Raw genomic sequence first — 23672 nt, 5'->3', positions numbered from 1 at the left:
AGGGGAAAGGTTTGACTCTCGGGCTCAGATTGGCCCATAAGCATCTTGGGAGCAGGAGGGGCGTCTAATATTACCTCATACCACCGAACCAGTAGCAGAAGTGGGGTCGGGGGAGGGACGGGACTTGAAAAAAGTGGAAATAAACCTGGGGCACGGCTGAGAGCGAGGTGATCGTCCCTCACAGCCCTCACCGCTCCTCACGGCGCGGGCCGCGCCCCTCCCCGAGAGGTGGCGCGAGGAGCCGCGCGCCGCTTCGCGCCTTCAGCCCGCGCGCGCGGGAGCCGCCCTCCCGCCGCCTGCCATTGGCCGTGGTGGGCGGGGCTGAGGCAGGGCTGGCGGAGCGCGCGGCAGCTCGGCGGGGGCGGCGTGAGGCGCGGGGCTCGGGGAGCCGCGCTCAGCGGGCTGCGCGGGGGCCGAGCGGCTGAGGCGGGACGGGCCGAGCCGAGCCGAGCGCCGCACGGGACCTGCCCATGGCCGAGAGGTAGCGACCGAGGCGGGGAAGCACAGCTGGGCGGAGACGGCCGGGAGCGCGGGGGGTTTGAACTTTAAAACCGCCGCCGGCTCCGGGCGCGGGAAGGCGGGATGGGGTTCTGAGGGCTGATGGGGCGGAACCGGTCTTCCTCGGGCATGGGCGAGAGGTGGGAAGCGCTCGGGACCGCCGGGGATAACCGGTGAGGGGAACCCGCCGCTGCCGAGGGTGTTTGCGCTGGGCACGGCGGCCTGCGGGGCCCCGGCGTGGGCTCTGCCCCCGCCCGCCCTGGAGCTCCTCCTGGCATTGCTCGGTGACAGGAGAGCGGCAGGTTTGGCCGCTCTATCTCATGTTTTGGCCATTGGAAAACTGAAATTTGAATATCAGTTTTCTAATCAAGTTCAGGTAATAGGTAAAAATTTACTGCTCCGTGTTCGAGGCATTTGTGTGACTGTGGGAGTTCATGCGTGCAGGGAGATACAAGCTTTCTCACAAGCACAGGGTTTTCAGTACAGTTATAATTAATTTACAAGTGCTTGTGGAAATGTGGACACAAAAATGAAGCGCTAACTGTAATAAATAGTAAGTTACTTAATATTTATAGAGATTTCCTACACTCTACCTATACAGAAATAAAAAACCCCAAAAAATGTATTTATAAAAACTGAAGAAGAGTAAAATTTGGTTTATATTTGAAGCTTTCTCTCTTTTTGTATGTAGGTTGGCTGTTTTCAAATAATGTTCTGTCTTTGTAATTAGCTGCTACTTCAGTTTTCAGAAGAAAGTGGCTGACTCACCTGATACAATCCTCAAGAATGGGCTAAACAACAGATATCGTGTGCTGGAAGTCAGCGTAATACAGAGAAATGGAAGTGACTCTGAGAAACACTTGACAATTACAGCATCTCCCTCCCTGGAAGATACAGAACTGTGCATTCTTAGGAATGGCTGGTAATCCATACAGACACATAGATGTTTGAAAAGAGAATTAACTACTGGATTATTAAATCAATTTTCTTGGTGTTGTCTTTGAGTTGAGTTTTACTGCCTTAAAAGGGATACAGGATCCTGAAACAATCGTTGTTTAATGTAATATTATCAGTGTGCTAGCATAATGGACATTCCACTTGAGAGAAGTGATGTCAGGTAACATGTGTTGAGTGCGTATTACTACCTTGCAGGTTTAATTTGTCTTTGTTGTAACTAAAAGCAAGACATTAAAGTCTAAGTAGGCTGTTTTGTTTAACTGTTTTGCACTATTTAGAAGTGTTCTTCCAAATTATATAGCCTCATTGTGCGTACAAATATTCAAAGTCATGTCTGTAAAATGGGAGGGTTTTAGGCAGCCTGTTAAATCACCATAGTTTGAGCTCGACTGCAAAGTTTTTTTCAAGCAAGGATAGGATTCTAAATCAGTCATTTGTGCATTACATAGTGTGTGACAGAAGAAAAGACTGGAAATTATTTTGAAATACAAGGGGGTATGTGTGTTATTTAGCACTGCTTTTCATTTTTTGTCCAAGATTGAAAGGTGGGAGAAAAGTATGAGAGTCTATTTCTTGAAGGAAAAGATCTTGAACCTTGAAATTTCTGAATCAATACCAATATTTTTAGATTTTGCTGAGTTTCTGAAATAAGTAGAATTGTTAAGTAAGAAGGTAGATCTCACATAATGCAAAAATAGTATGCCAATGTGAAACATGATGCTGAAATGGCTGAACACATGAATCTGGAATGACTTGAAGCCAACAGGAATTCCCTACTTACAGGTTGTCCTGATGCATGTACTTAAAAATATCAAAGTTTCGTCAGTAAAAATGCCTTTATTCACTTTCAGGATTTCTCTAGGTGGAGAAATTCTCTCTTAAAAATACCCAACCCAAATCCTCCTGTTTCAAAGAATGTTGAATCTGCTCTGTTAATGTGTTATTTCTTACACATTGTGTCTGTCACTTGCAAATAATTGGTTCAATGTATTCCCTTGCAGGGAGTCTGTCCCGGTTGTTCCAGGGGACATTGTTCATTTAGAAGGGGAGTGCAGCTCTGGCACCTGGGTCATAAATGCCCAGTGTGGATACCTGGTTCTGTACCCAGACCTGCTGCTTTCTGGCACTACGATCTCAAACAGTATTCGTTGTATGAGAAGGGCAGTGCTGAGTGAACGCTTTAGGGTAAGTGTTAACTCCAGACTGTCAGTGAGTTACTGTTCCATTGAGAGTGGTGGGTTAGCTCAGTATTAAATCTGGCTGTGAGGCTGTATTGCAAAATGTCATTATTAGCAATTCATAATGTTTGCAACACAGAATAATTTGGGATGGAAACTGTCTCTGGCTGAGCTTCTCTGTTTTTTTGAGAGTTGCACCTGAAATAATGCAGTAGTCTTAATACAGCTACTGGGCTAAAGAACTGGTCCTTCTGCTTAGAATTCTGATAATTTTTTTGGTAATCTCTTGCCACATTTTGTGTGGATATGAATCCTTTGTGAGGAATGTGCCTCTTGCCATCCATATGAGAACATAATCACACTTGGCCAAGTTAAGAGCTTCTGAAAAATTTAGTGAATTCAGTTAATAATTGGTGTGGGCTAACTCTGGAATCTGAATCCAGCTGCTGGATGTTGGAATGAGGAGAAGTTTCTTGTGGTAGTATCCTTGCTGATATATGAGAAATATGCTGATAAATAGAGAAGCAATAGCTGCCAGTTTCAGTTGATGAAAACTTCCAGACATGATAGGAATATAAATCCAAATGAGTAAGGAAATTTTAAAGGAGTGGTAAACAGCCTGGCTGGAAACCTGTGACTGAAACAAGAAAATTAAGTACAGGACATTAAGACTGTGGTATGGTCTTCAACCCTATATTAGAGGAGTAAGGGGAGTAAAGTAATTGTTTGGGACAATTGTTTGGGTCCTGACTGGGAAAACACCCTCCACCTGTTGTGAGTGCAATCCACAAGTGACTGGTCTGTAAGAGATCCGTAATACCACAGTGTTTAGGCTTCCAGTTGTTTCGTGGTGACTCATGTAAAGGTCGTTTACTACCACTTTCAGTTCTTGTGAGTCTACAGAGCCCAGCCCTGCTGATGGGTTTCTGAGCCATTTTGATGATACATGGAATGATTTTCCTGTGAGCTGGTAACAAACAGGAAACAGCTTCACGAAGGAAATGTGTTAGATTGTAAAGGTAAGTATTGGCATTAGGAAATGCCCACAGGCAAAACTTTCTCAAAATCCATTTTAATTTGAGCCTTTGTTTCTCAGCTGCCAGTCACATAGGGATTGTATCCTAACATTGTCAGGGTTGGGATAAATGTGAGAGATAAAGCAATAGGATAGACCCATTTCAATTTGGCTGCTTTCACAGTCAGGTTTGACTAGATAGTCATTAGTGAGGTGAAAGCTGTCATGATCTTGCAATTAAATAAGTGTAATGCATAATATGCAGCAAATAAAATCCAGAAATTTTATAGAGAACTTGACATGAAATGGGCACAAATCTTCATGTATAATAACATCTGTTGCAGGGCTCCGAGTCTGGTTCCCGTCAAATGCTCGTTGGTACAATTCTTCATGACATTTTCCAGCAATCAGTAACAAATAACTTGACGCAAGAAAAGGTACAAGAACTAGCAAATAAAATCGTTTATGGACAAAAGTATCTCAAAGAAATGTAAGTAGCATTACAGCTGTCTTTTATGTTTGGAAGACAGGGCAGGAACACTTTGAACTAGCAGATTAAGCTGTACTTCAAAAAATGTAGCACTGGTATCAGGAGAGTATTCTGCCAAATGACTTTTCTTAATGGAAATTGGGGATCTTTTAGTAAGATAATTCCCCATTTGACAATGTAAATTTATTTGCCTTCCCTGCTGAGCTACTTCTGTAGATCTGAACTAGTCTTTTGGAGTACCTGAGTGTGCCGGGGGGTTTTTTACTTTCAGGCCAAGCAGGTTGCAGTGTTTGCGTCTGTAACATTAGATTTCCAGGCATCTCCCAAAGTTGATTTGAATGGGACAAATAGTTAATTATGATCCTCAGCAATGGACTAGAACCTTGTGACTGACCAAGCATTGAATGTCTGATAATTTCATATCTTTATCGGGTTATTTTAAAGCTCAGTTGTTAGAAGACCTTTAACTTATTTTCTCAGCAAAGCTGATAGAAATGCTAGCCAAATAAATAGTCTTAATATTTCCATCAGAAAATGGTAAGATGAATGGCTGTCAGTTTTAACATTTTGCTGCAGACTTGATTAAAATACAGTTCTACTCATGTAAATTAAAAAACATTATATCTAGACTGTTATAAATTGTATGTTGGGCAGTGTCAATATCTGTTGGCCTCAGACAACTCAAAAGTTAAAGTTGTAGTGATAAGACTTATTACTCTTAGTTCTGTTTTGAAGGTAATATTTTGAATTGTGACTGCTAAGATTACTTAAAGGTCTTTATGTCACTCTGGGCCTCCAAGAAACTGTTAATTTGCAATCCTTTTTGCATATGTAGGCTACTGTTTGCTGGGATTCAAAAATAAGTTGCATAAGTCTGCTGTCTGTGGTCGTTTGCACTCGTATGTACCTTCTTGTGCAAAATCCCACTTGTATTTCTCTGTTGCTGTAGAATAATGACATCATTTCCAGTAAATGCGAGCCCTGAATTGTCTAATGCCACGTGATGAGATTCTATGTCATGTTCTGTCAAAATGTATGTGAGGAGCAAGGAGCAGATGAGGATATTCAGACAAAAAGCAAATGGTCTTTTAAGTTGGTTTTTTTTTCAACATTGCATAAATTGTATGAATAGCCATTTTTAAATGCATGAGTCTGGTGCTCCTTTCCTGCAGTCAAACTTTTAGTTTTGTTTCATCTCATCTGCCATGCTGATGTTCTCACTGTGCTGTACCTGTTGTTTCAAAAGTTACATCAGAAATGGATATCCTGGTATAGTATATCTCTTGTAATAGATGTTCAGTTAATAGTTTTATGAATCGAGTTGAACCTCTATGAAGCTGTCACTGTCTACTGTTTATAGATATTTATAAAAACTTGACAGTTACTTCCATTGATCTTGTTGCTACTTGAGGCAAATCTCTTTTGTACCAGCAGCAAATTTAATACTTTGTTTCCTTAATGTGCCTGGCTTTGTTTTTTAGGTATCACTTAAATCTGAAACAAGCAGAAATAATGCAAGAAGTGGAAGAATATTTGCCATCGTTTTTTAAATGGGCAGAAGACTTCATGCACAATTCAGCAAACCAAAATAAAATGCAACTAAAACTGTAAGAAGCCAGAATTAAAAGTTTAAACCATTCTATGTTGTATATCTTATTCAGTTTACTTTTAATTTTTAGAACTTCTTACATCTGTTCAGTGATTTGGAGCTAACTCATGGCCTCACTGACCATAGAGCTGATCTTGTGCTGCATGTGTAGCTGCCGTTGTGAGTACTGGGCAAGACATGAAGCCCGGGGGTGAACTGACAAATCTTAAAATCCTTGTGAACAGTGTGGTACAGACTAGAGCTTTTAGTGAGTAGAAAAGCAAGGATATTTGAGCTGTTGACTAAACTAGGAGTTACTGTAGTTATGAGCAAGACCACAAATCAGAATGTGAAGCTATTAATCAAATGGAATTTTTGACTAATATAAGAATTTTTCAGTGAAATGGTGATTTTACTCAACTGCTGCTGAGCTCTTCTTGCTGTTAATTGTAATAACCACAGGGTGTTAAAGTTTCAATGAAATGGCAGGTCTGAGTAAAACCTGTATGCCACTGTCAAGTGTATATCATTAGAGTGTGGTTATTGAGAAAAGACCAAAAACTATTAAAAACAGTTTAAAGTCTTATTTTAACTTTGATATTTGGGTGAATAGCAAAACTACAGTTAGTTTATGATGTGATGCTTCCTCTGTTAATGGGAAGATAGTTTGAGTGAGGATCGATGCATTTTGTTTGTAAAGCTAGTGCCTAAAAGGGCACTTACAGTGCAGAAACATTACATATTTAATTGCAACACACTTTAATGTTTAAATATTAAGAATTAAGGGAAATTATTAACTTCTGGCTTAATTTTCTTCCTAGGTCAAATGGTGGAAAACCAGAAGATGTATCTTCTAAGATAGAGATTGTCGATATCTTGGACATTGAAGAGAATATCTGGTCTCCCAGATTTGGGTTGAAGGGAAAGATTGATGTTACAGCTAGGGTGAAAATCCATTGCCAGTCTGGAGTACAATCTCGGGTAATGCCTTTAGAGCTCAAGTCTGGCAAGGAATCAAACTCCATAGAGCACAGAAGTCAGGTACAAACACCAAATATCTAATTTCACTGTCAGTGGCTGTGTATACTTCCCTGTTTGATGGCCTATTTTGTCTTATGTATATGAAACACTTTGTATGTGTTATAATCTAAATTCACGGATAGGTCATCCTGGCATGCCCAAAGGGGCTGGTATAAAATGAAAGTGAAGGGAGTAGTAAAAAGTATCTACATTTACCACTTTCAAACACACTTACGGGTTTTATCCTGAAATATCTGTTCTTTAGTCTCTTCTTACTACATTCAAATATTAGGTTTAGGCAGACTGTTTCAGGAATTGGTGTTGTACAGATTTTCTGATAGCTGGCCTGGTTTAGAGAGGTAGTAGCCTTGTTATAAGGTTTTAAAGATGCCTTTTAATTTAAATCCTTGGTCAAGTTCTTACTACTTGTAGCTTCTAGAAGACTTGTGATAGTAATGGCTGTTTAGCCAAATAAATTGTGGAAGAACTAAATACAGTTTAGAATGTATTTTGGTTTTAGTACTGTGCTGGTTTTGCCTGGGGCAGTGATAGTTTTCTTCACGGTAGATAAGCATGGGCTGTGTTTTGGATTTGTGCTGAACACAGGTTGATAACACAGAGATGTTGCTGTTATTGCTGAGCAGGGTTTACACAGAGCCAAGGCCTTTTCTGCTCCCTGTAGGGCCACGCTGGGGAGGAGACTGGGGGTGATGGGAAGCTGGGAGGGGACACAGCTGGGACAGAGGACCCCACTGATCAAAGGGGCATTCCAGACCTGATCATCATGCTCAGTATATCCAGTGGGGGAAAGGAGGAGGAAGAGGGGTGGGGGGGCACGCCAAGGTTTGGAGTGATGGAGTTTTGTCTTCCCAAGTCACCATTCCACGTGATGGGGCTCTGCTCTCCTGGGGGTGGTCGAACACCTGCCTGCCCATGGGAAGCACTGAATTAATTCCTTGTTTTGCTTTGCTTGCAAGTGTGGCTGTTCTTTTCCCTACTAAATTGTCTTTATCTCAACCCTCAATGAGTTTTCCAGCTTTTACCTTTCCAATTCTCTCTCCCTGGTGCGAACAGTGGGGAAGTGAGTGGGCAGCTGTGTGGGGCTTGGTTGCTGCTTGGGGTTAAAACACAACAACTATACTGGAATAAATTTATATATAATTTTTGCAGGTTATTCTGTACACATTGTTGAATTTAGAGCGGAGAGTAGATCCTGAAGCTGGGTTTCTTCTTTATCTAAAAACTGGTACAATGTATCCTGTTTCTGGAGCTCGCATGGACCGTAGAGGTAAAGTTGTTCCCCTTCCCTGGAAACCATAATTCTCTTAACTATTACTAAAATCTTTCTTTTTAACTATAAAGCTTACTCTTATGAAAATAGCTGTACTTGGGCATGCATGACTTGTTATAATGTTACTAAGCTTATGTTAAAAATTCAGTTGTTTTATTAATACGGCACAAGGACTTTGCTATGTGAATAATCACTTCTTAGCTGACTGTCTTGGTTTGGAAGACAGGTGTCTGCTAAGGAAGGCAGGAGCCTCCCTTGGAATGGCAGATGCGACCCCTCTTTCCTCTGAGTTATTATAATTTTGAAATCAAGGGGCTTTTAGGCAAAGATATGAGGAATAGGAATAACAGTTCTTTATTATTATATATCTATATGTGTATAACCAGTCAAACGAACAGCAATAACCATGGCAGTAACAGCAAACAAACACAAACCCAGTGCCAGCCTTCTCGTCTGTCAGGCCCTTTCCCCTCGGGTGCAGTTCCGCTCGCAGCCGGCAGGGGCGCTGGCGGCTCCCGGTGAGCAGGGCAGGTGCGATGGTTCCCCCGCGGCTGCAGGGGGCGCTCCGGAGCGAGCTCGGGGAGCACGCGGCACCGGTGCCCTGGGATCCCGGGAAGGGATGGGACAAAGGCTTCACAAACCCCTGGGCAGCTGATCCCGGGCTCTCAGGAACAGCAGGCTGGAATGGCAGGCTGGAATGGCAGGGACAAGCACAAATCCCGGGTGGCAGATGCGATGTATCCAAACTGCGAAGCTGCAGTGGGAACCCCCAGAAGTCCAGGCAGGCAGGGCGAGCACGGCTACAACGTAGAGAAGGCTCGAAGCAGCGGCGGGGGCAGGGTGGCCACAGACCGGCTCCCAGTGGGGCAGGGAAGGCGGGCTTGGGATCCTGGGGTTTCTCTGGCAGAAGGAAAAGCAGCCGAAGAAAGCAGCTTCTCTCTCTGTCCAAATGTCGGGACCGACTGTCCGCACACCCAGGTGAAACAGAAGAGTAGCCAGATGCACCCCACTCCAATGGGTAGGTCTTTTGTTTGTCTGAAGTATCCAGCAATTTGTCCCCCTAGCAACACGTATGGGGAAAATTCCTTTAACAGAAAAAAAAAGACGAGGAGAACTCCTAAAACCCCAACACTGACTAAAAAGTTGATAGCTAATTACTTTTGAGGTAGAAATTCTTGCAAACAGGAACATCAGCTTAGTTTATTCTTTTCTTGACAGAATTAATGAAGTTAAGAAATCATGTGGCCTTCTACTTAATGCACAGTACCTATAAATCTTCTGTGGGAAGGCAGAATTCACAGCTTGCTGCTTTGCCTCCTGTGATCGATGACAGTCAAGCATGTAAATATTGTTCCCAAATGCACAACTGCTTTTTATACAGCAGGTAAAAAAAAAAAGTCTGACTAATGTTTTTAAATGAGCTTGAATAATTGTGTCTTTTGATACAATAATTTAATTTTTGTGGTTGACAGCTTTGTATTTATTGAGGACTCTAGCACCCCAAAAGAATCTTCCACAGATCCCTCTACAACTTTTATAATTCAGCTCCTGATCTCACAGAGACTTAATATGTTTGCTCAGGTACACTTTCTGCAAGACAAAATCTGAGATAAATCTCAACAAAATATTTGATGACGATAACAGATCTGTTAAAAAAGCTATATTCTTGCAAATGATTGACAAAAGGCAATCTTTTGGGCCTGAATTCTGGCTGGACAATCGCTTTTTCAGGTTGACTCTGCAGAAGATTGTTTCCCTGTGGGGTATCACACAAGTACTGACACATTGATACTACTCTGCTGAAGTCTTCTTGCATCTACTGTTAAAAATAAGTCATAAACAAATATTTGATAAAATTTCACATTAAGTTATTGAATTGTTTTAAGATCTGTTACAAGTTTTAGTCTCTATGCTGCACAAAAAACAACCAAAATTGTATATGGAAATGATCAAATGAGGCATGTTAGAACAGGAGAGCCTCTGGGGTGATCTCGTGTAAACAGAATGCCTGATTGTTTTTAAAATTCTAGGGGTAAAACTGTACATTGAGGGAGCTTTGTGGGCATACATGACATGTCTCTGTGAAATCCTACTTCTAATACTCAGTTGTTACAGCAACAGGATTATAGCTGGGTAGCTATTTACTTCTGAATAAGCTTTTCTCTCTCTGGTCGTGTTTTGTATACATGATTTGGTATAACGTCTATTGATATAAACCTTTTAAATAAATTGACTTGAAGTTTGCCTGTGTATCAGTTATTAAATCCCCATTGCTTAGCTAAGTATCAAAATAATATTTGTATGTTACAATAAAAGGGGTAAAAGATCAACTCTGTAAATGTACACGTTACTGTCTTTGAAATGCCTTTATCTGGTGTTTGATTAACTTATCGCCCTTCAAAATCATAGAGATGATGTAAAGTTATTCATATAAGATGATGCAATTATTAATTAATTAATTTTATAAATTAATACGTTATAATTATTAAGATAAAATACCAACAACTTAATTATTTATAATAATATAAATATAATTAATTATACTAATATAAATAATTAGTTAATTAAATTTATTTTTATTAATAAATTAATTAATAATTATCAGAAGATTATTATCCTTCTGAACAAAGGAAGGATACAGATTCAACTTCATTCAAGTAATGATGAATTAACCTACCTGGTATGTTACAGTAGATATTTAGATTGTTGTTTTGTACATATGGGCTTGCAGGAGAAAAAGGATACATGCTGAGCCTTTCCTGTGGTTGGTTCTATTCCTAGAGCTGTAGAGCAGAAGATGGCCAGTGTGGCCTTTCCTCCTGCTATGGTACCTGTCATTGACAGAGAGACCCAGCACCTGAAACCCTCCCACTTAGAGTATTTCAGCCTCTGGTATCTGATGTTAACCTTGGAGCTGCAAAGTGGAGAGCATAAAAAGGGATATAAAAATATATGGATGATATCTTCTTTGGAAAGGTAAGGTGTAATTTCTAAACTCGTGCCAATGATGCTTCCTTCCTTCCTTTTGTTTTTTTTTTTTTGTATTTTGGTTTTGGTGGTTGGTTGTGGGTGGTGTAGTTTTTGAACTTGCGGGTTTTTTTAATTAATAGTTCTCTTTCAGGGAGGATCTTAATATTAAAATATTTCTTTTTTTGATATCTATCCTAATAGAGAGAAGACTGGAGATTGTGTTGGAAACATGATCAGAGTTGATGAAGTCTGTGAAATTTCTGAGGGACAGTATCTACATTTTTTCCAGCGTAGAAATGGTGCCATATCTGGAACAAACCTGTTGGTTGGTGATCGAGTGGTTGTGAGTGGAGAGGAAAAGGGTTTACTTGGTTTGGCTACTGGCTATGTTAGAGAAGTCAGTGGAACAAAAGTCTCCTGTTTGTTGGGCAGGTAATAAGATAAAAAGAAAAATATCTGTTTGCAAACACTCTTGTACTGGCTTGAGGAAGGGTACTGCTAGGTGTCCAAAAAGCTGTGACATATCCTGACTCTTCCTACTGGCTTTGGGGTACCCTCCAGAAATTCTCTTGTCTTGATTGAAAATGTCACTACTTGGTCAATATATGCCTGTCTATTTAACTAGGTTGTTTGAATAAAAGCACATTTAAACTGTATTTGCTTATGTCTCTAACATGAAACTATATGGACACAGTGATTACTGTGTTAATAGTAACTTTCATTATTCAGTCTATATTTTCTTTAAATTTGGCTTATGTTTTATTATCCCTCATTGGGATCATGCTTTATTTAGATCAGTTAATAGTGTATTTCTATTAGCTATTGCTTCACTCTGGGATCTCTGGAAGATGTAATTTAACATGTAGTAATAAGTCTTTAATCAACATATTGCTGGTAAACTGAATTATTTTATCCATGTTATTGTCATCCTTCAGGAATTTGTCAAACCTCCCCAAGAACACCGTATTTAGGTTGGATCACGACGAAGGAGATGTTGGTACAGGAGTCCCTTTTGAAAATCTGTCTAAATTGATGAAAGATTCCCCAGTCAGGTATGAAAAATCAAGTTAATTTCATGGTTTCAGTATTTTCAGATAAAGTTTCTCAACCGGTTACTCTTATTGTAACTCTGTTTTGTTTTATTTTTATCCACAGTGAAAGGCTCCGCAACTTGATAATTGACTTCCAGAAACCGCGTTTTATTCAGCACTTGAGCTCTGTCCTTCCTCCTGAAGCAAAAGAAACTGTTGCAAATATTTTAAAGGGTACAAAGTGACTTTCCCCCAAATGCTCTGCTTGGTAGTATATCTCTATAGCCAAAGTATTTATCATGATAAATATAAGAAGTTTTTCCTACTTTGGGGTCCAGTGATAATTTTCAGCTTAAAAATTAAAACCAAGTTCTTACCTTGCATGTCTTCTAACTAGTTGAAGACTAATTTAATAACAGGAAGACTTGATCAGATACTTGTTTACAACTTTTTTTTACTTTTGTTAGTTGCTGCAGCTTGCAGTTGCAAACAGAGTGCCATATAATTACCTCTGTAACCTTTACAAAAGGAATGAACAGAGACAGCTCTTGGGATAGAGGAAGCTGACCTTGAGGGAGAGGAAGGAGATGGGCTTTAGTGTAAGCATTCACTTGTATAATCGCTCTTGCTGACTTGGGAGCTCTGTGGTGTGTGATGCTTTGTGCTTTATTTAAAAACAAAACTTATTTAGGTATGAGACAGTATCTTGTATTTGATGGAAATATTTCCTTGTTCTCTGACAGAGTTGCCTGTCAAAACATAAATTTAACTGAATTCTCTTAGAGCAAACTGAACTTTTTTATAACAACTCAGTTTGAAGTCTTATTTTGCTTGAGTTTGCCTAGTCCAAGCTGGTGAAACGTGCTACTTGTTTGCATCAGACTGGGGCGAACAAGCTCTGCTGTAATGTTTGTTCTAAACAAGATGCTGCTGTATGTGCAACTCATCACCCCTTGCTGTGAGCTGTGTGTTTGAATGTGAAAGTGGTATGATCAAACACAAGTGCCCAGGCACAATATATGGAGGTGATCAATTAAGATATTAGAAAAAAAAGTCATAAAAGATCTAAAACTAAAAATGTCTTCAGTAACTTATTTCTAGGACTGTAGTGCAGACCCTTTACTACTTATCTTGTGTATTATGTTTAATGTCATACCTTCATTAGAACCTACAGACTTTGCTCAGTTCTTGTCTTTATTAAGGACTTTAGTGAAGGAGGAAATTATAGTTTTGTTCTAGCTTTAGTAATTATTACAATTATGATGAAGTGTAGTAATTTAATTTTGCTTTTTCTTCTAAAAGGTCTAAATAAGCCTCAGAAACAGGCAATGAAACAAGTGCTACTTTCAAAAGACTACACACTTATTGTGGGTATGCCTGGAACAGGAAAAACCACTACGATATGTGCTCTAGTAAGATCATGTACCTTGGTGCTTAATTTTTTTGGTGAGATTTAGAAGATAGCATTAAACCAACTGTGTAGTGTAGTGTCATGACTTAATCTAACAGTATCTGTATAACTTCAAAGAAGAAAACACATTTCTTTTTCTTAACCTATATTTGATGGAACTAAAACTAGATTTTGTGGAGTAGGGTTGTCTGTTGCTTGCGTAGGAGTATATGTGGGAGGGAGGAGATTGAAGTGTGATATTTAATCACTTCTGTGATGCTTTAGTGCTAAAATTCTTTGGCTCCAAATATGAGCAAGTCCTCAAATCTTGAGTTATAGCTCAAAAGAGGGACTTCTTGAGAAGTCAGTAACTTGTCCATTGTAAATTTTATCAACCTGTGGGGCTGAATCTATGTGCAGTCTGCTACCATCTCCTCTGGTTGGTGGTTCTCTTTTCCCCAGGAATGTCCTGTAGGAGCATGCTGGATTTATACTGTGGGCTGAGTGGGGTTTTCTTAGAACAGCAGTGTTATCCTGCTTCCAGTTGTCATCAGGCTGGAGAGCAGGCAGCTGGTGCTATCTTCAGCCCATTCCACTGAATCTGTACCGGCTAAATTGCCATGGAGAACGGTGTTGTGGGAATGGGCTGCATGGCTTGTTCTTACAGTGGGGATCTTAAGAGTGCAGTTCCTTGTGAGTGCACATCCAGATATTGGCTCTCACTGTTTGCAGCAGTGTTGTGAGCCTGCTGTTCATGGGAACCTCCAAGACTACTGACAATGGCCAACTGACACATCTGGCCGACTGACGCAGATCATGTGTCAGACATGCTTATTATTGGCTCCCTCTGAAACCCCTCGTGTTTTTCACCTTGTTAGACCTGGGATTGTTGATTCTTTTAGATAAACTAACAACTTCTCCTTTTCTTTCCCTTTGCCACTCATTAGGTGAGAATTCTTTCTGCTTGTGGCTTCAGTGTCCTTCTGACCAGTTTTACACACACAGCTGTAGACAACGTCCTTCTGAAACTGGCCAAATTCAAAGTTGGCTTCTTGCGCTTGGGGCGAGCTCAGAAGGTTCATCCAGATATTCAGAAATATACAGAAGAAGAAATTTGCAGGTCCAAATCAGTTAAGTCTGTAACAGATTTGGAAGAGGTCTATAATAGTCAGGTGAGAGAAATGTTTTTTGCTAGCTCTACAAATTATTAAAGATAATGACATTAGTATTTTTTTGGATGCTGCAGAGAAGGAACCCATCCCAAGGGTGTGTACTGCTGTAAGAAATCTGAGCTGAAAGAGATACTCAACCTCTGCATTGTTTCAATTTCTTTATCGCCAGTAATGACCTACATTAAGTCCGAAAGTTGGGAAGCTTTGTTTATGTCCACACAAAGTAACTCATCATTGTAAGCAATAAGCCCCAAAGACTCCAGTGCTTTTATCTGAGATCTTGTGAATGGGCTGCTGCAGCCTCCTTTAACATTATTCACATATCGCTGCTGTTTTTCCCTTCTCCCTCCCACTTGTGCTCATTGTGCCATCAGTACAATCAGCAGATGGGGAAGAGGAAGTGGAATGCTGTGGAGCGACCGGGCCAAACCCTTATTTTTGATTGAAAGATTAGTGCTGTCTGTGTGAATGTTAATGCAAACCATAATGGGAGCTGGGTCATATGAGTCAGTGGCAGCTTTAAATTAAATTTGCTGAAAGAATAAAGCTTGATGGTAGTTGGACTAAATGCCAGCTTCACAAAAGGTGCCGTTTACTTTTTATTGATAAACATTGCAGGGGAATGACTGAAGTCATAAAGGGAATGACTTAGCATTTCTTATTTTAGTCGTTTTGGATTGCAGTGGAAGCACAGCGATGGCAAGAACTGTGCTGCTGTTGTTGTTTTATCCTCTCCTCTGTTCAGTATTGAAAAAAAAAAAAAACCCAAACCTCCTGATTTTTCACAGTAGTCATTTCAGCACACTCCGTGAATTGTACATGAATAGAACCTGGCATCACTCTGAACACATGACAGGAACAAGTTATTTGCTACAGTCTGCTCTAAAGCTGGTTTTGTTTGTCACTTGCAATTGGTGCAAGAATATGTCAGGCCAATATACATCTAAATTATGCTGGTCTGATTTCGAGGACTAATAATTTGATTTCTTTGATTTTACAGTTTAGTTTAATGGGAAATATTTTTTTTTTTAACATGGAGAACATAGTGCTAGAGGATATAAAGTGTACCTTATCCTTAAAGCACGTCTCAATTTTCAGCCCGTGGTTGCAACGTCTTGCATGGGAGTAAATCACCCCATCTTTGTTCAGAAGCAATTTGACTTCTGTATTGTTGATGAAGCTTCCCAAATAAGCCAGCTCATCTGCCTGGGCCCGCTGTTGTGCTCCAAAAGGTTTGTGCTGGTGGGGGATCATCAGCAGCTGCCTCCACTTGTGCTGAATGCAGAAGCAAGGTAAGATAAAATGCTTCTGGACAATTATTAATAACAAATTCTGGGAAGGCTCTTGCACTGTTCTGATTGACACATTCTGATTTTTGTTTTTGTGTTGTAACAGAGATCTTGGCATGAGTGAAAGCTTATTTAAAAGGCTGGAACAAAACCAAAATGCTGTTGTCCAATTAACTGTGCAATACAGAATGAATAGGTACTTACAACTTTCATTTATTAAATTGTGTTCTTAATGTGGGATTGAAATAGCAAGATTTTTATGCCTTTTTTTTTGTTTTTTATATCTTTAGTAAGATTATGTCATTGAGTAACATGCTGGTATATGAAGGCAAACTGGAATGTGGCTCAGAGAAGGTATCAAATGCCACTGTTAACTTGCCCAACCTAAAGAAATTGAAACTGGACCTTGGGGATGCTTCAAAGACATGGCTAAAGGAAGTCCTTGATCCAGACACCCCTGTGTGTTTTCTGAACACGGAGAAGGTAAAGTTCCTTATGCTCTTTCAACATTGTATTTTGAGGCAAGTTCTCAATACAATCAACATGTAAAACTTCATTCAGCTTAGGTAGGGTACAACAGGGAACTTCAGAAAGCGGTTTTCTAGGACCGGGTAAAGTGTGCAGCACAAAAAAGTTGGTATTGTTGGCATAGCTGAGCAGGGGTGGTACAACTGCTGCTGGAAACATCGCATCTGAGAACAGCTGAAAACCTGAATCTAGATAATACTTCAGAAAATATGGAATGGACTGTAAACTTTGTTTTTCCTGTACAGTGTATCTCAAAGTGTGTAGCCATACTGGATGTCCTTGCAACCAGGGAATGGCCTTATTTCCAGCACCTGAGGGTCAGGCGTGTCAAAGCTGTGTGCCAGTGGCAGGAATAACTGCAATTCTCCATGGAATTTTGCAGACATTCTATACACTGAAGTGTAAGGGAGGAATAAATTGGTTTAGGTGTGTCCTTTCACGGAGACTCAAAATTTTGCTGGGAAAGTAAAATTCTAGTGTGGATAAAACTTCTGCAAAGAAACTGACTTGCAGGAAAAACGAGGAAGAGTTCAAACCCGTGTGGAAAAAGATTAGTAAATTAGTACCTGTTTGTGGTCTCTAGTACTTGTCGCTGTAATTGGTGATTGGATTATGATTTGAGTCTTTCTTCCTCCTTAATAGGTTTTATGTTGATTCCTATTAATACTGTGTTTTGCCAATAATTACATCAACTAATGATCTTTTATGCTGACCCTGGTTAGAATTCACCAGTCTTTCTATGCTCTCCATGACGTTGTACAGGATTCATGTTTTTTATAACTGTTCTGATAGAATCTCTTCAATGACCTAAAGAGAAGCAGTATTTACTTTGATGACTTAGAGAAATTTCTAAAAATGTCTAAACTAAACAGAGACATTTTCCAGGAATGCCTTGACAGATGCAGTCCCTTTCCCAGGAAAGCAGACAGGTGGTCCCAGGGAAGAGGCTTGTTAATAGGAACCTGGCTGAAACACTGTTCATCTAGTAATCATAGCAGAATTGCTAATGAGAAAACTAGAGTTTCTGTTCCATTTTTTTTTCCCTGGAAAGCCCATCTCGAGTGTAAGACAGCTGTCCTCTTCCTAGAGCCAGGAGGAAAGTTTTTATTTCCAGAATAGTCTAGATTTGTTGAGACGTGAGGTTATGATGTCATTTCTCCTTTTGGACTTCCTGCCAGAACTCCATGTATTGTGGTAGTCATGGAGGGGGAAATGGAAAAAAACCCACTAAACATGACAACAAACAAAACCAGCATTTATTTTCTTTGACTTCATAGTGGTTTTTTTTCCCCTGTATTTTTTAGTGTTTAACCAAGGAAAGCTTATGAAGAAATAGACTTGGGGGGAGGGATACAAACAGAGAGAAAGAAGAGGAAAAAACACCATGACGCCACCAGGGAGCTTACATTTATTATGCTGGTTTTTTAGAAAAAGAAAAAAATGCCTCTATTGTTTTCTGCTTAACAATGCAACATGTTTGTGACAGCAATCGGAAATCTATTTGTTTCTTTTCTGCCAACCCCTGTGTCAGTCTGCACTTCTCTGACAGCTTGGGGCTGGCTGTTAAAAAATGACATCCTTGATTTAGGGCAAGTCTCTTGAGAAATTCTAGGCCTAAGTTGTTTTTGTTGGGGGTTCTGCCAGTGTCCTATGGGAACAGGAGAAATATAAATGTAAGCATGTGTTACCATAAGCATGGCAGAGGTTTTAGTACTTCTTTCCTAAAATGATTTTTGTGTAGTTTTTAGCTACACTAATGCCAGTGTGGTTAGAAATTAACTGTGCAGTAAAACAGTGCTCTTCTGCTTGAAGAGAACTTGAGCACATGGACTTTGGAGGCTTCCCCCTCCGTCGGGGACACCTTCATTTTTATTGGTGCTACTTCAACTTCGGAGAAGGCAAGAACCAAGCAAGGAGAAAAAATTACAAAACTGTGACACCACAATGACTAAGAGTTTACATCCTGAGCATGTTGGCCTCATTCATACAGGATGTAGGGAAAGGGAGGTAATAGTTAAGAAATGGTAAATTCAGTGAATACTTTATTTAAAGGTTGGGAGTTCAGTTTAGTACTACCATTTTGGATAGTTCTTGCTGTAGTTTTAAAACATTAAAAAAATTATCCTTTATGCTATGGGATGAGGAAAATTTATTGTAAATATTGTTGTATGGAAAGCATTAAAGCAAAAGTCCCATGTAAAATATAATTTGGTCTCTTACCTTATCAACTGGAAAATGTCAATTTTTGGGTTTTTTGATATATGATGTATAATGTGTGAACTGTAAAGTCAGAGGATTAAGCTCTGGCAGTTTCTTAAGGTGACTATCCAGTGCTAGAAACTCATTTTGGGGATTGTTCCAATTTGTTTTGCAAATGCTGTATTCTGAAGTTAATTCACAATACAGGCTCTTCTGTTTAGTAAAATTTAGCATTTAACTTAATTTTGTAAATTAATACCATTAGTATAAATCCACGTATGACTCAGTGAGTTAGGGACAGAATATAGTACCCCATTACAGACAGCAAAAGTCATTATTTTCTCTTTTTGTCTTTAAAGGTCCCAGCACCAGAACATGCAGAAAAAGGTGGCATAAGTAATGTGACAGAAGCTAAAATAGTGCTTTTCCTCACATCCTTGTTTATTAAGGTATATTTTGCTTTATTACATGGTTTGGCGGGAGAGCTTTATAACTAATTTTTACATTGCTTTAGTAATGGTGACCGTATGTATTGGGTAGTTCTTTCGGGGATAATCTTAAGGATAAATTGAAGATTGGCTACGTGTCAGTGTAGTGAGGAGCCTGAGTTGCATTCCCTTCCCTGTCCCTTGCCTGGTTGGATTTGAGATGCAAAAAACAAAAGCTGGATGCCAAATTCTTTTAAGAGATGAGGACTTTCTTGGGAGGGAGGGGAGAGGATTTGCCTTTGTTCCTTTTTTCATCCAGTCAGCTTCAGGAGTATTACAGACTAGGAGCTCTGAGTAAACCTTGCAGTTTAAAGATGAAGGAAAAGTGAGGATTTCAAAGATATCTTGTCTTTGTGCTAAGTTAAGACAAAGCTTGGGAGCTTGCAGTAACCAATGTTTCCTGTCTTCTTTAGTTCATGCTTAGTCACACCTACAGTTCCACTGGTGTAGATACAATATCTGGCAGCACTGTTAAAAAAAAATTAAATTAAAAAAATCCTTGATGGTCTTCTGATGGTACTGAGTCTCCCAAGCCAACTGCAGTGACAAATTTTTTCTCCTGTTTCTTCTTCATTCAGGCTGGCTGTAAGCCCTCAGACATTGGCATTATATCCCCATACAGACATCAGCTAAAAACAATCACTGATTTGATGGCAAAATGGAAGGAGAACAGAGTGGAAGTCAACACGGTCGACAAATACCAAGGAAGAGACAAAAGTATAATAATTGTGTCTTTTGTTAGGAGCAGTATTGATGAAAATGTAAGTTGGTCATATTAACTTCGTTTCAGTCAATTTTAGCAGTTTAAATGCATTTTGAAAATGAGTGGTTTATGTCTATTAAATAGGAAAAATAAAAGCAAGTGACATTTATTTAACAGCTTGGCACCCTCCTGAAGGACTGGCGCCGCCTGAATGTTGCTATCACAAGAGCCAAGCACAAACTGGTCATGGTGGGTTGTGTTCCATCCCTGTGCTGCTATCCTCCCTTGGAGAAGCTCCTCTGCCATTTGCAGTCCCAGGCAATGATATCCTTTTTCTCCACGCTGGTTTGGGAAAGGGGAAAGGTAAGACTGACTTACTGAGATTTGAGGTAAGGATGGGATGGTCTTTGATTATTTAGTGATGGGCAACACAGCACAAAATGTGCTGATTAAATTTGCCAGACGTATACTTGAGATCAAGCTAGTGGATGGATTTAGAACCTTCTCTGTAGATACAAAAATGCTGCTAGCAAGGATTTTCTTGCTATTTTCTAAGTCCATGAGAGACTTTTCTCTCTCACAGAAGAGGCAGCAGAGTTATGTAAACAACCAAACACCTGCAGCCTTGAAAAGTCTTGTTTATGGTATAGTAGAAAAATATTTTGACAATGGATGTTTTAGGATTTTAGCCAATCACCCCCAAGGGCTGGCTGATCCTTGTCCAATTAGACTGTGAAGAAAAAAGTCTATAAAAGAGTTTTAAAAATAATTAAATAAATCAATCTTGCTGCACCGTTCCTGCCTGCTGGATCTTCTCTCCTCCTCCTCCCCATGGCTGCGGGACACGGTGATATACCGTAGGGCCCAGGCCTGCAGTAATACTTCTCTGTCTTTGAAAGCAGAAAATGTCAGTGCTGACTTGCAAGTCAACTTTGACATAATTTTTTGATTTCGAAGACTGAATTTTTAATTTTTAATGCTTTTGCATTTTTTCCCATGATCATTCTAGTTTCTTGGCATCTTAACGTCAGTGTGATTGCTTTCTTCCACTTAACACATGTTTCATGAATAATCTTGGTGGAAAAGAAAATAGTGTCACTTTCAGATGACTTGGTAATTGTTTCTTTCTCTCTGACATTGTACTGAGTAAGCTTTAGCTATTGCTGTTTCCATCTCCTATTTAAACAGCAAGAGCCTTGTTAGCTGCTTTTTTTGCAAACACCAATGCATATTCAAACAGGTTTTGTGAAAGCAAAATGTTGTCAAAATTCTTCCTTAACTTGCCACATCTTGAATCTTCCAGCCGGAGCTCATGAAAGTATCCACAAGTGTAACATCTTATGAGTGTGAAGAAGGAAAGTTTTACAGGCCTTTGTATCTTTTCTTCTGCTGTTCTTTAATGGAAATAACTGATTATTGGGGTATCAGTGCTGATGGGCACTGTTCAGTCTGGAGGCAGCCAAAACAGGAAACATTCAATTATTTTGGAAGTTTCCTTTCAGTAAAATAACAAATATTTATTGAAAAAGCTGATGGTTACAGTGCTACTAAAGCTCCCACCTTACTTCTGACAAACCAGAAATTTGAAGCACTCTGTTCTTTCCACTACTGGATAATTGCTATATTCTCTTTTACCTTGGTGAACTGTTATCTGCATAAGTGAGTGGGGAAACACTTGAAGAGGAATGGAGTGTAAACCATTGTTGTATTGAGTCACAGTTTTCTGGGCTCAGTTTGATTTTAAAAACTTGAAAATGTAGTTTACATACAATTATTCCATCTGTTAGAATTCCTAATTAAGGTGCTGTGTTGTGCTGTTTGGAAAAAAAATAGGAAAAAGTTCCTCTTCTTCAAAGCCTCACATTGTCCTTTGAAGTCTACTGTTTTTAAAAATGCTGAAGTCTTTTATATTTATATACATAATGTAATTAATCTCTCATGTGAAGATCCCTTGATGACATTTCTAATCTCTTGATTTTGCATACATCAGGGAGATATGTGATGCTGATTCACTTAGTTCCCTATTATTAACTAATGTGTTAAGCAGATCAATCTGAAGTGAAATGCTTCATAGTAAAACTCTGTTTTCAGTTTATCTGATCTGTAGTCTTTAAAACAAAAATTTCCCTGAAAACAAAACTAGAGGTGCATCTTGCTGACGAAGACATTTACATGCTCAGGTTCTATTTTTTTAAAGATGATGGCATCTAAACAACAGAAAACACTTTTAACCTGAGAGATCTGTGCTAATTTCTTTAAGCTACCTCATATTCTAGACTGAAGAGACTGAGTTTCTTTCCAAGGTTGCTGGTGGAAACATCAATTTTTTTGATTCTTCAGAATCATTAGCATTTATTTTCTCTTGGATCAATGTCAAGTAGCTGTGTGCATATAGCTGCAGAGAAATTTGTTAAATGTGAGCATTTTCACTTTTTTAAACTACTGCCTAACTTTTTGTAATGTTTGAAATAATAAAAGTTTGCTGTTGGTTTTGTTACAGTTGTTTATACTTTGCTAATACTTCGCTTTATAAAGGCAAATATTTTGAACAGTACAACAATAATTTGAATAGTTGACAGGATATCCTCCTTTTTCAGGTGAATATACATGCTTCATCAACTGTGTCTGTGCTCTGGCTCTTTCAAAAGATGAAAAAAATAGGGTAAAATATACTCTTTATTATAGCAGTGACATCAGAATACTTTTTTAGAAGAGATTTTTTGTCCCTGTATTTAGGATCTATGTGTAGAAAACTCTTAAGATTTGGCTAATCTGTTTTCTTACACCAAGTAATGCTTATCCAGGAAATCGTGTGCATGCTAATAAAAGCTTAAGAAATAAATTAGAGGTATTGCCATCCCATCATGAAGTTACATGAGAAACAAACACAAGAACATTTCCTTATCTACTTCTAAAATGCATCCTTGCTTCTAGTCATGTGGTAAAAATTAGATTGAGCAGCAGTCTACATATGAAACCATGTTTTGCTCTGGTAGTCTCAAACAAAATTTGAGATGTGATTCTCCAAAACACTTCATGTTTTAATGAATATACATAGCAAGTGAGTATCTTCTAGCAGTAAAGGACCACTTTTTCTGTGTGCTGCCTTTAAAGCAGCTTCCTCATGCAGAAGCAGCCATAGATGCTGCTGGAAAACCTGCAGATGCATGCCTAATGTGTTATATGCTGCTGGGATTCTCAAAAATGAAAAAAAAAGGAAGCTGTTTTATGCTGGGCTAGTAAAATCAGAGCATGACTATTAGAACCGTTGAATGTTTAAATGTATAGATTCCTTTTTCCTTTTAAGAGGTGGGAATGGTGGCTATAAGAAGTGTCCCTGTCACCATGGGCTGTGTTTTATCCCTATGTTGCCCTTTTCCTTTGGTCCTCCCTTGCAGCCCCAGGCAGTGATATCCTTTCTGCTGTTTGTGTGCAGTCTCTGAAGCTGGGCAAGGTGAAGAACACCTTTTTATTTTACAGGTTGATGGTTAATCTTGCCCAAAAAGGGGAGAGGAAAGAATAATTATTAAGCAGACCATATTGTAGTGCTCAGGGTGCAGTAAGCATCAACTGAGATTCCATCTGGATGTGACAAACATGCTTGGTGATAAACACCATAGCGTATTTTGGTTCTTTTCTAGTCAGGTTCACATTTTAGGGCTTTTAAAAATTAAACCCCAAAAACTTACTTTTTTTTTTTAATACTGGTTTTGATTCCCAGCACGTTACCTTTGAAGGCACTGAACTCACAGATTTTTCTAGAACATTACTATTTATCCTGATACATGTTATCCAATGCTAGAGAATTATTATTTGGAATAAATGCTAGGGATATAAGCTTTATGTCACAAGAGAACGGTAGAGA

The 23672-nt window shown here is 39.3% G+C and overlaps 1 protein-coding gene across 2 annotated transcripts; it reads left to right on the top strand.

Moving 5' to 3' along the window:
• Window positions 1-387: 387 nt before the first annotated feature.
• Window positions 388-22304, top strand: DNA2 (DNA replication helicase/nuclease 2). Of its 2 annotated transcripts, none has more exons than XM_048312027.1 (21): window positions 388-481; window positions 1241-1420; window positions 2457-2640; window positions 3993-4138; window positions 5620-5745; window positions 6548-6767; window positions 7917-8034; window positions 9256-9421; window positions 10819-11013; window positions 11209-11439; window positions 11943-12059; window positions 12163-12272; window positions 13341-13450; window positions 14376-14600; window positions 15699-15892; window positions 15996-16085; window positions 16180-16372; window positions 18976-19065; window positions 19683-19865; window positions 19985-20131; window positions 21095-22304. In XM_048312027.1, exons 1-21 carry the CDS (start codon window positions 471-473, stop codon window positions 21149-21151), a joined length of 3093 nt encoding a protein of 1030 aa, XP_048167984.1. In that variant the 5' UTR covers window positions 388-470; the 3' UTR covers window positions 21152-22304. The 2 variants fall into 2 exon arrangements, with proteins under 2 accessions (XP_048167984.1, XP_048167983.1); XM_048312026.1 differs by having other exon boundaries at window positions 1229-1420.
• Window positions 22305-23672: the final 1368 nt, after the last annotated feature.

This window comes from Corvus hawaiiensis, chromosome 8 (genome assembly GCF_020740725.1).
Source record: "Corvus hawaiiensis isolate bCorHaw1 chromosome 8, bCorHaw1.pri.cur, whole genome shotgun sequence".
Lineage (NCBI taxonomy): Eukaryota > Metazoa > Chordata > Aves > Passeriformes > Corvidae > Corvus > Corvus hawaiiensis.
This window is presented reverse-complemented; position numbering and strand designations above follow the sequence as displayed.

Excerpts from the sequence above, each read along its gene's own strand:
- DNA2 (XM_048312026.1), top strand. Across the intron at positions 14,601-15,698 it reads AAGAGGTCTATAATAGTCAG|CCCGTGGTTGCAACGTCTTG; the intron begins GTGAGAGAAATG and ends CTCAATTTTCAG. Across the intron at positions 20,132-21,094 it reads ATTTGCAGTCCCAGGCAATG|ATCTTGAATCTTCCAGCCGG; the intron begins ATATCCTTTTTC and ends TTAACTTGCCAC.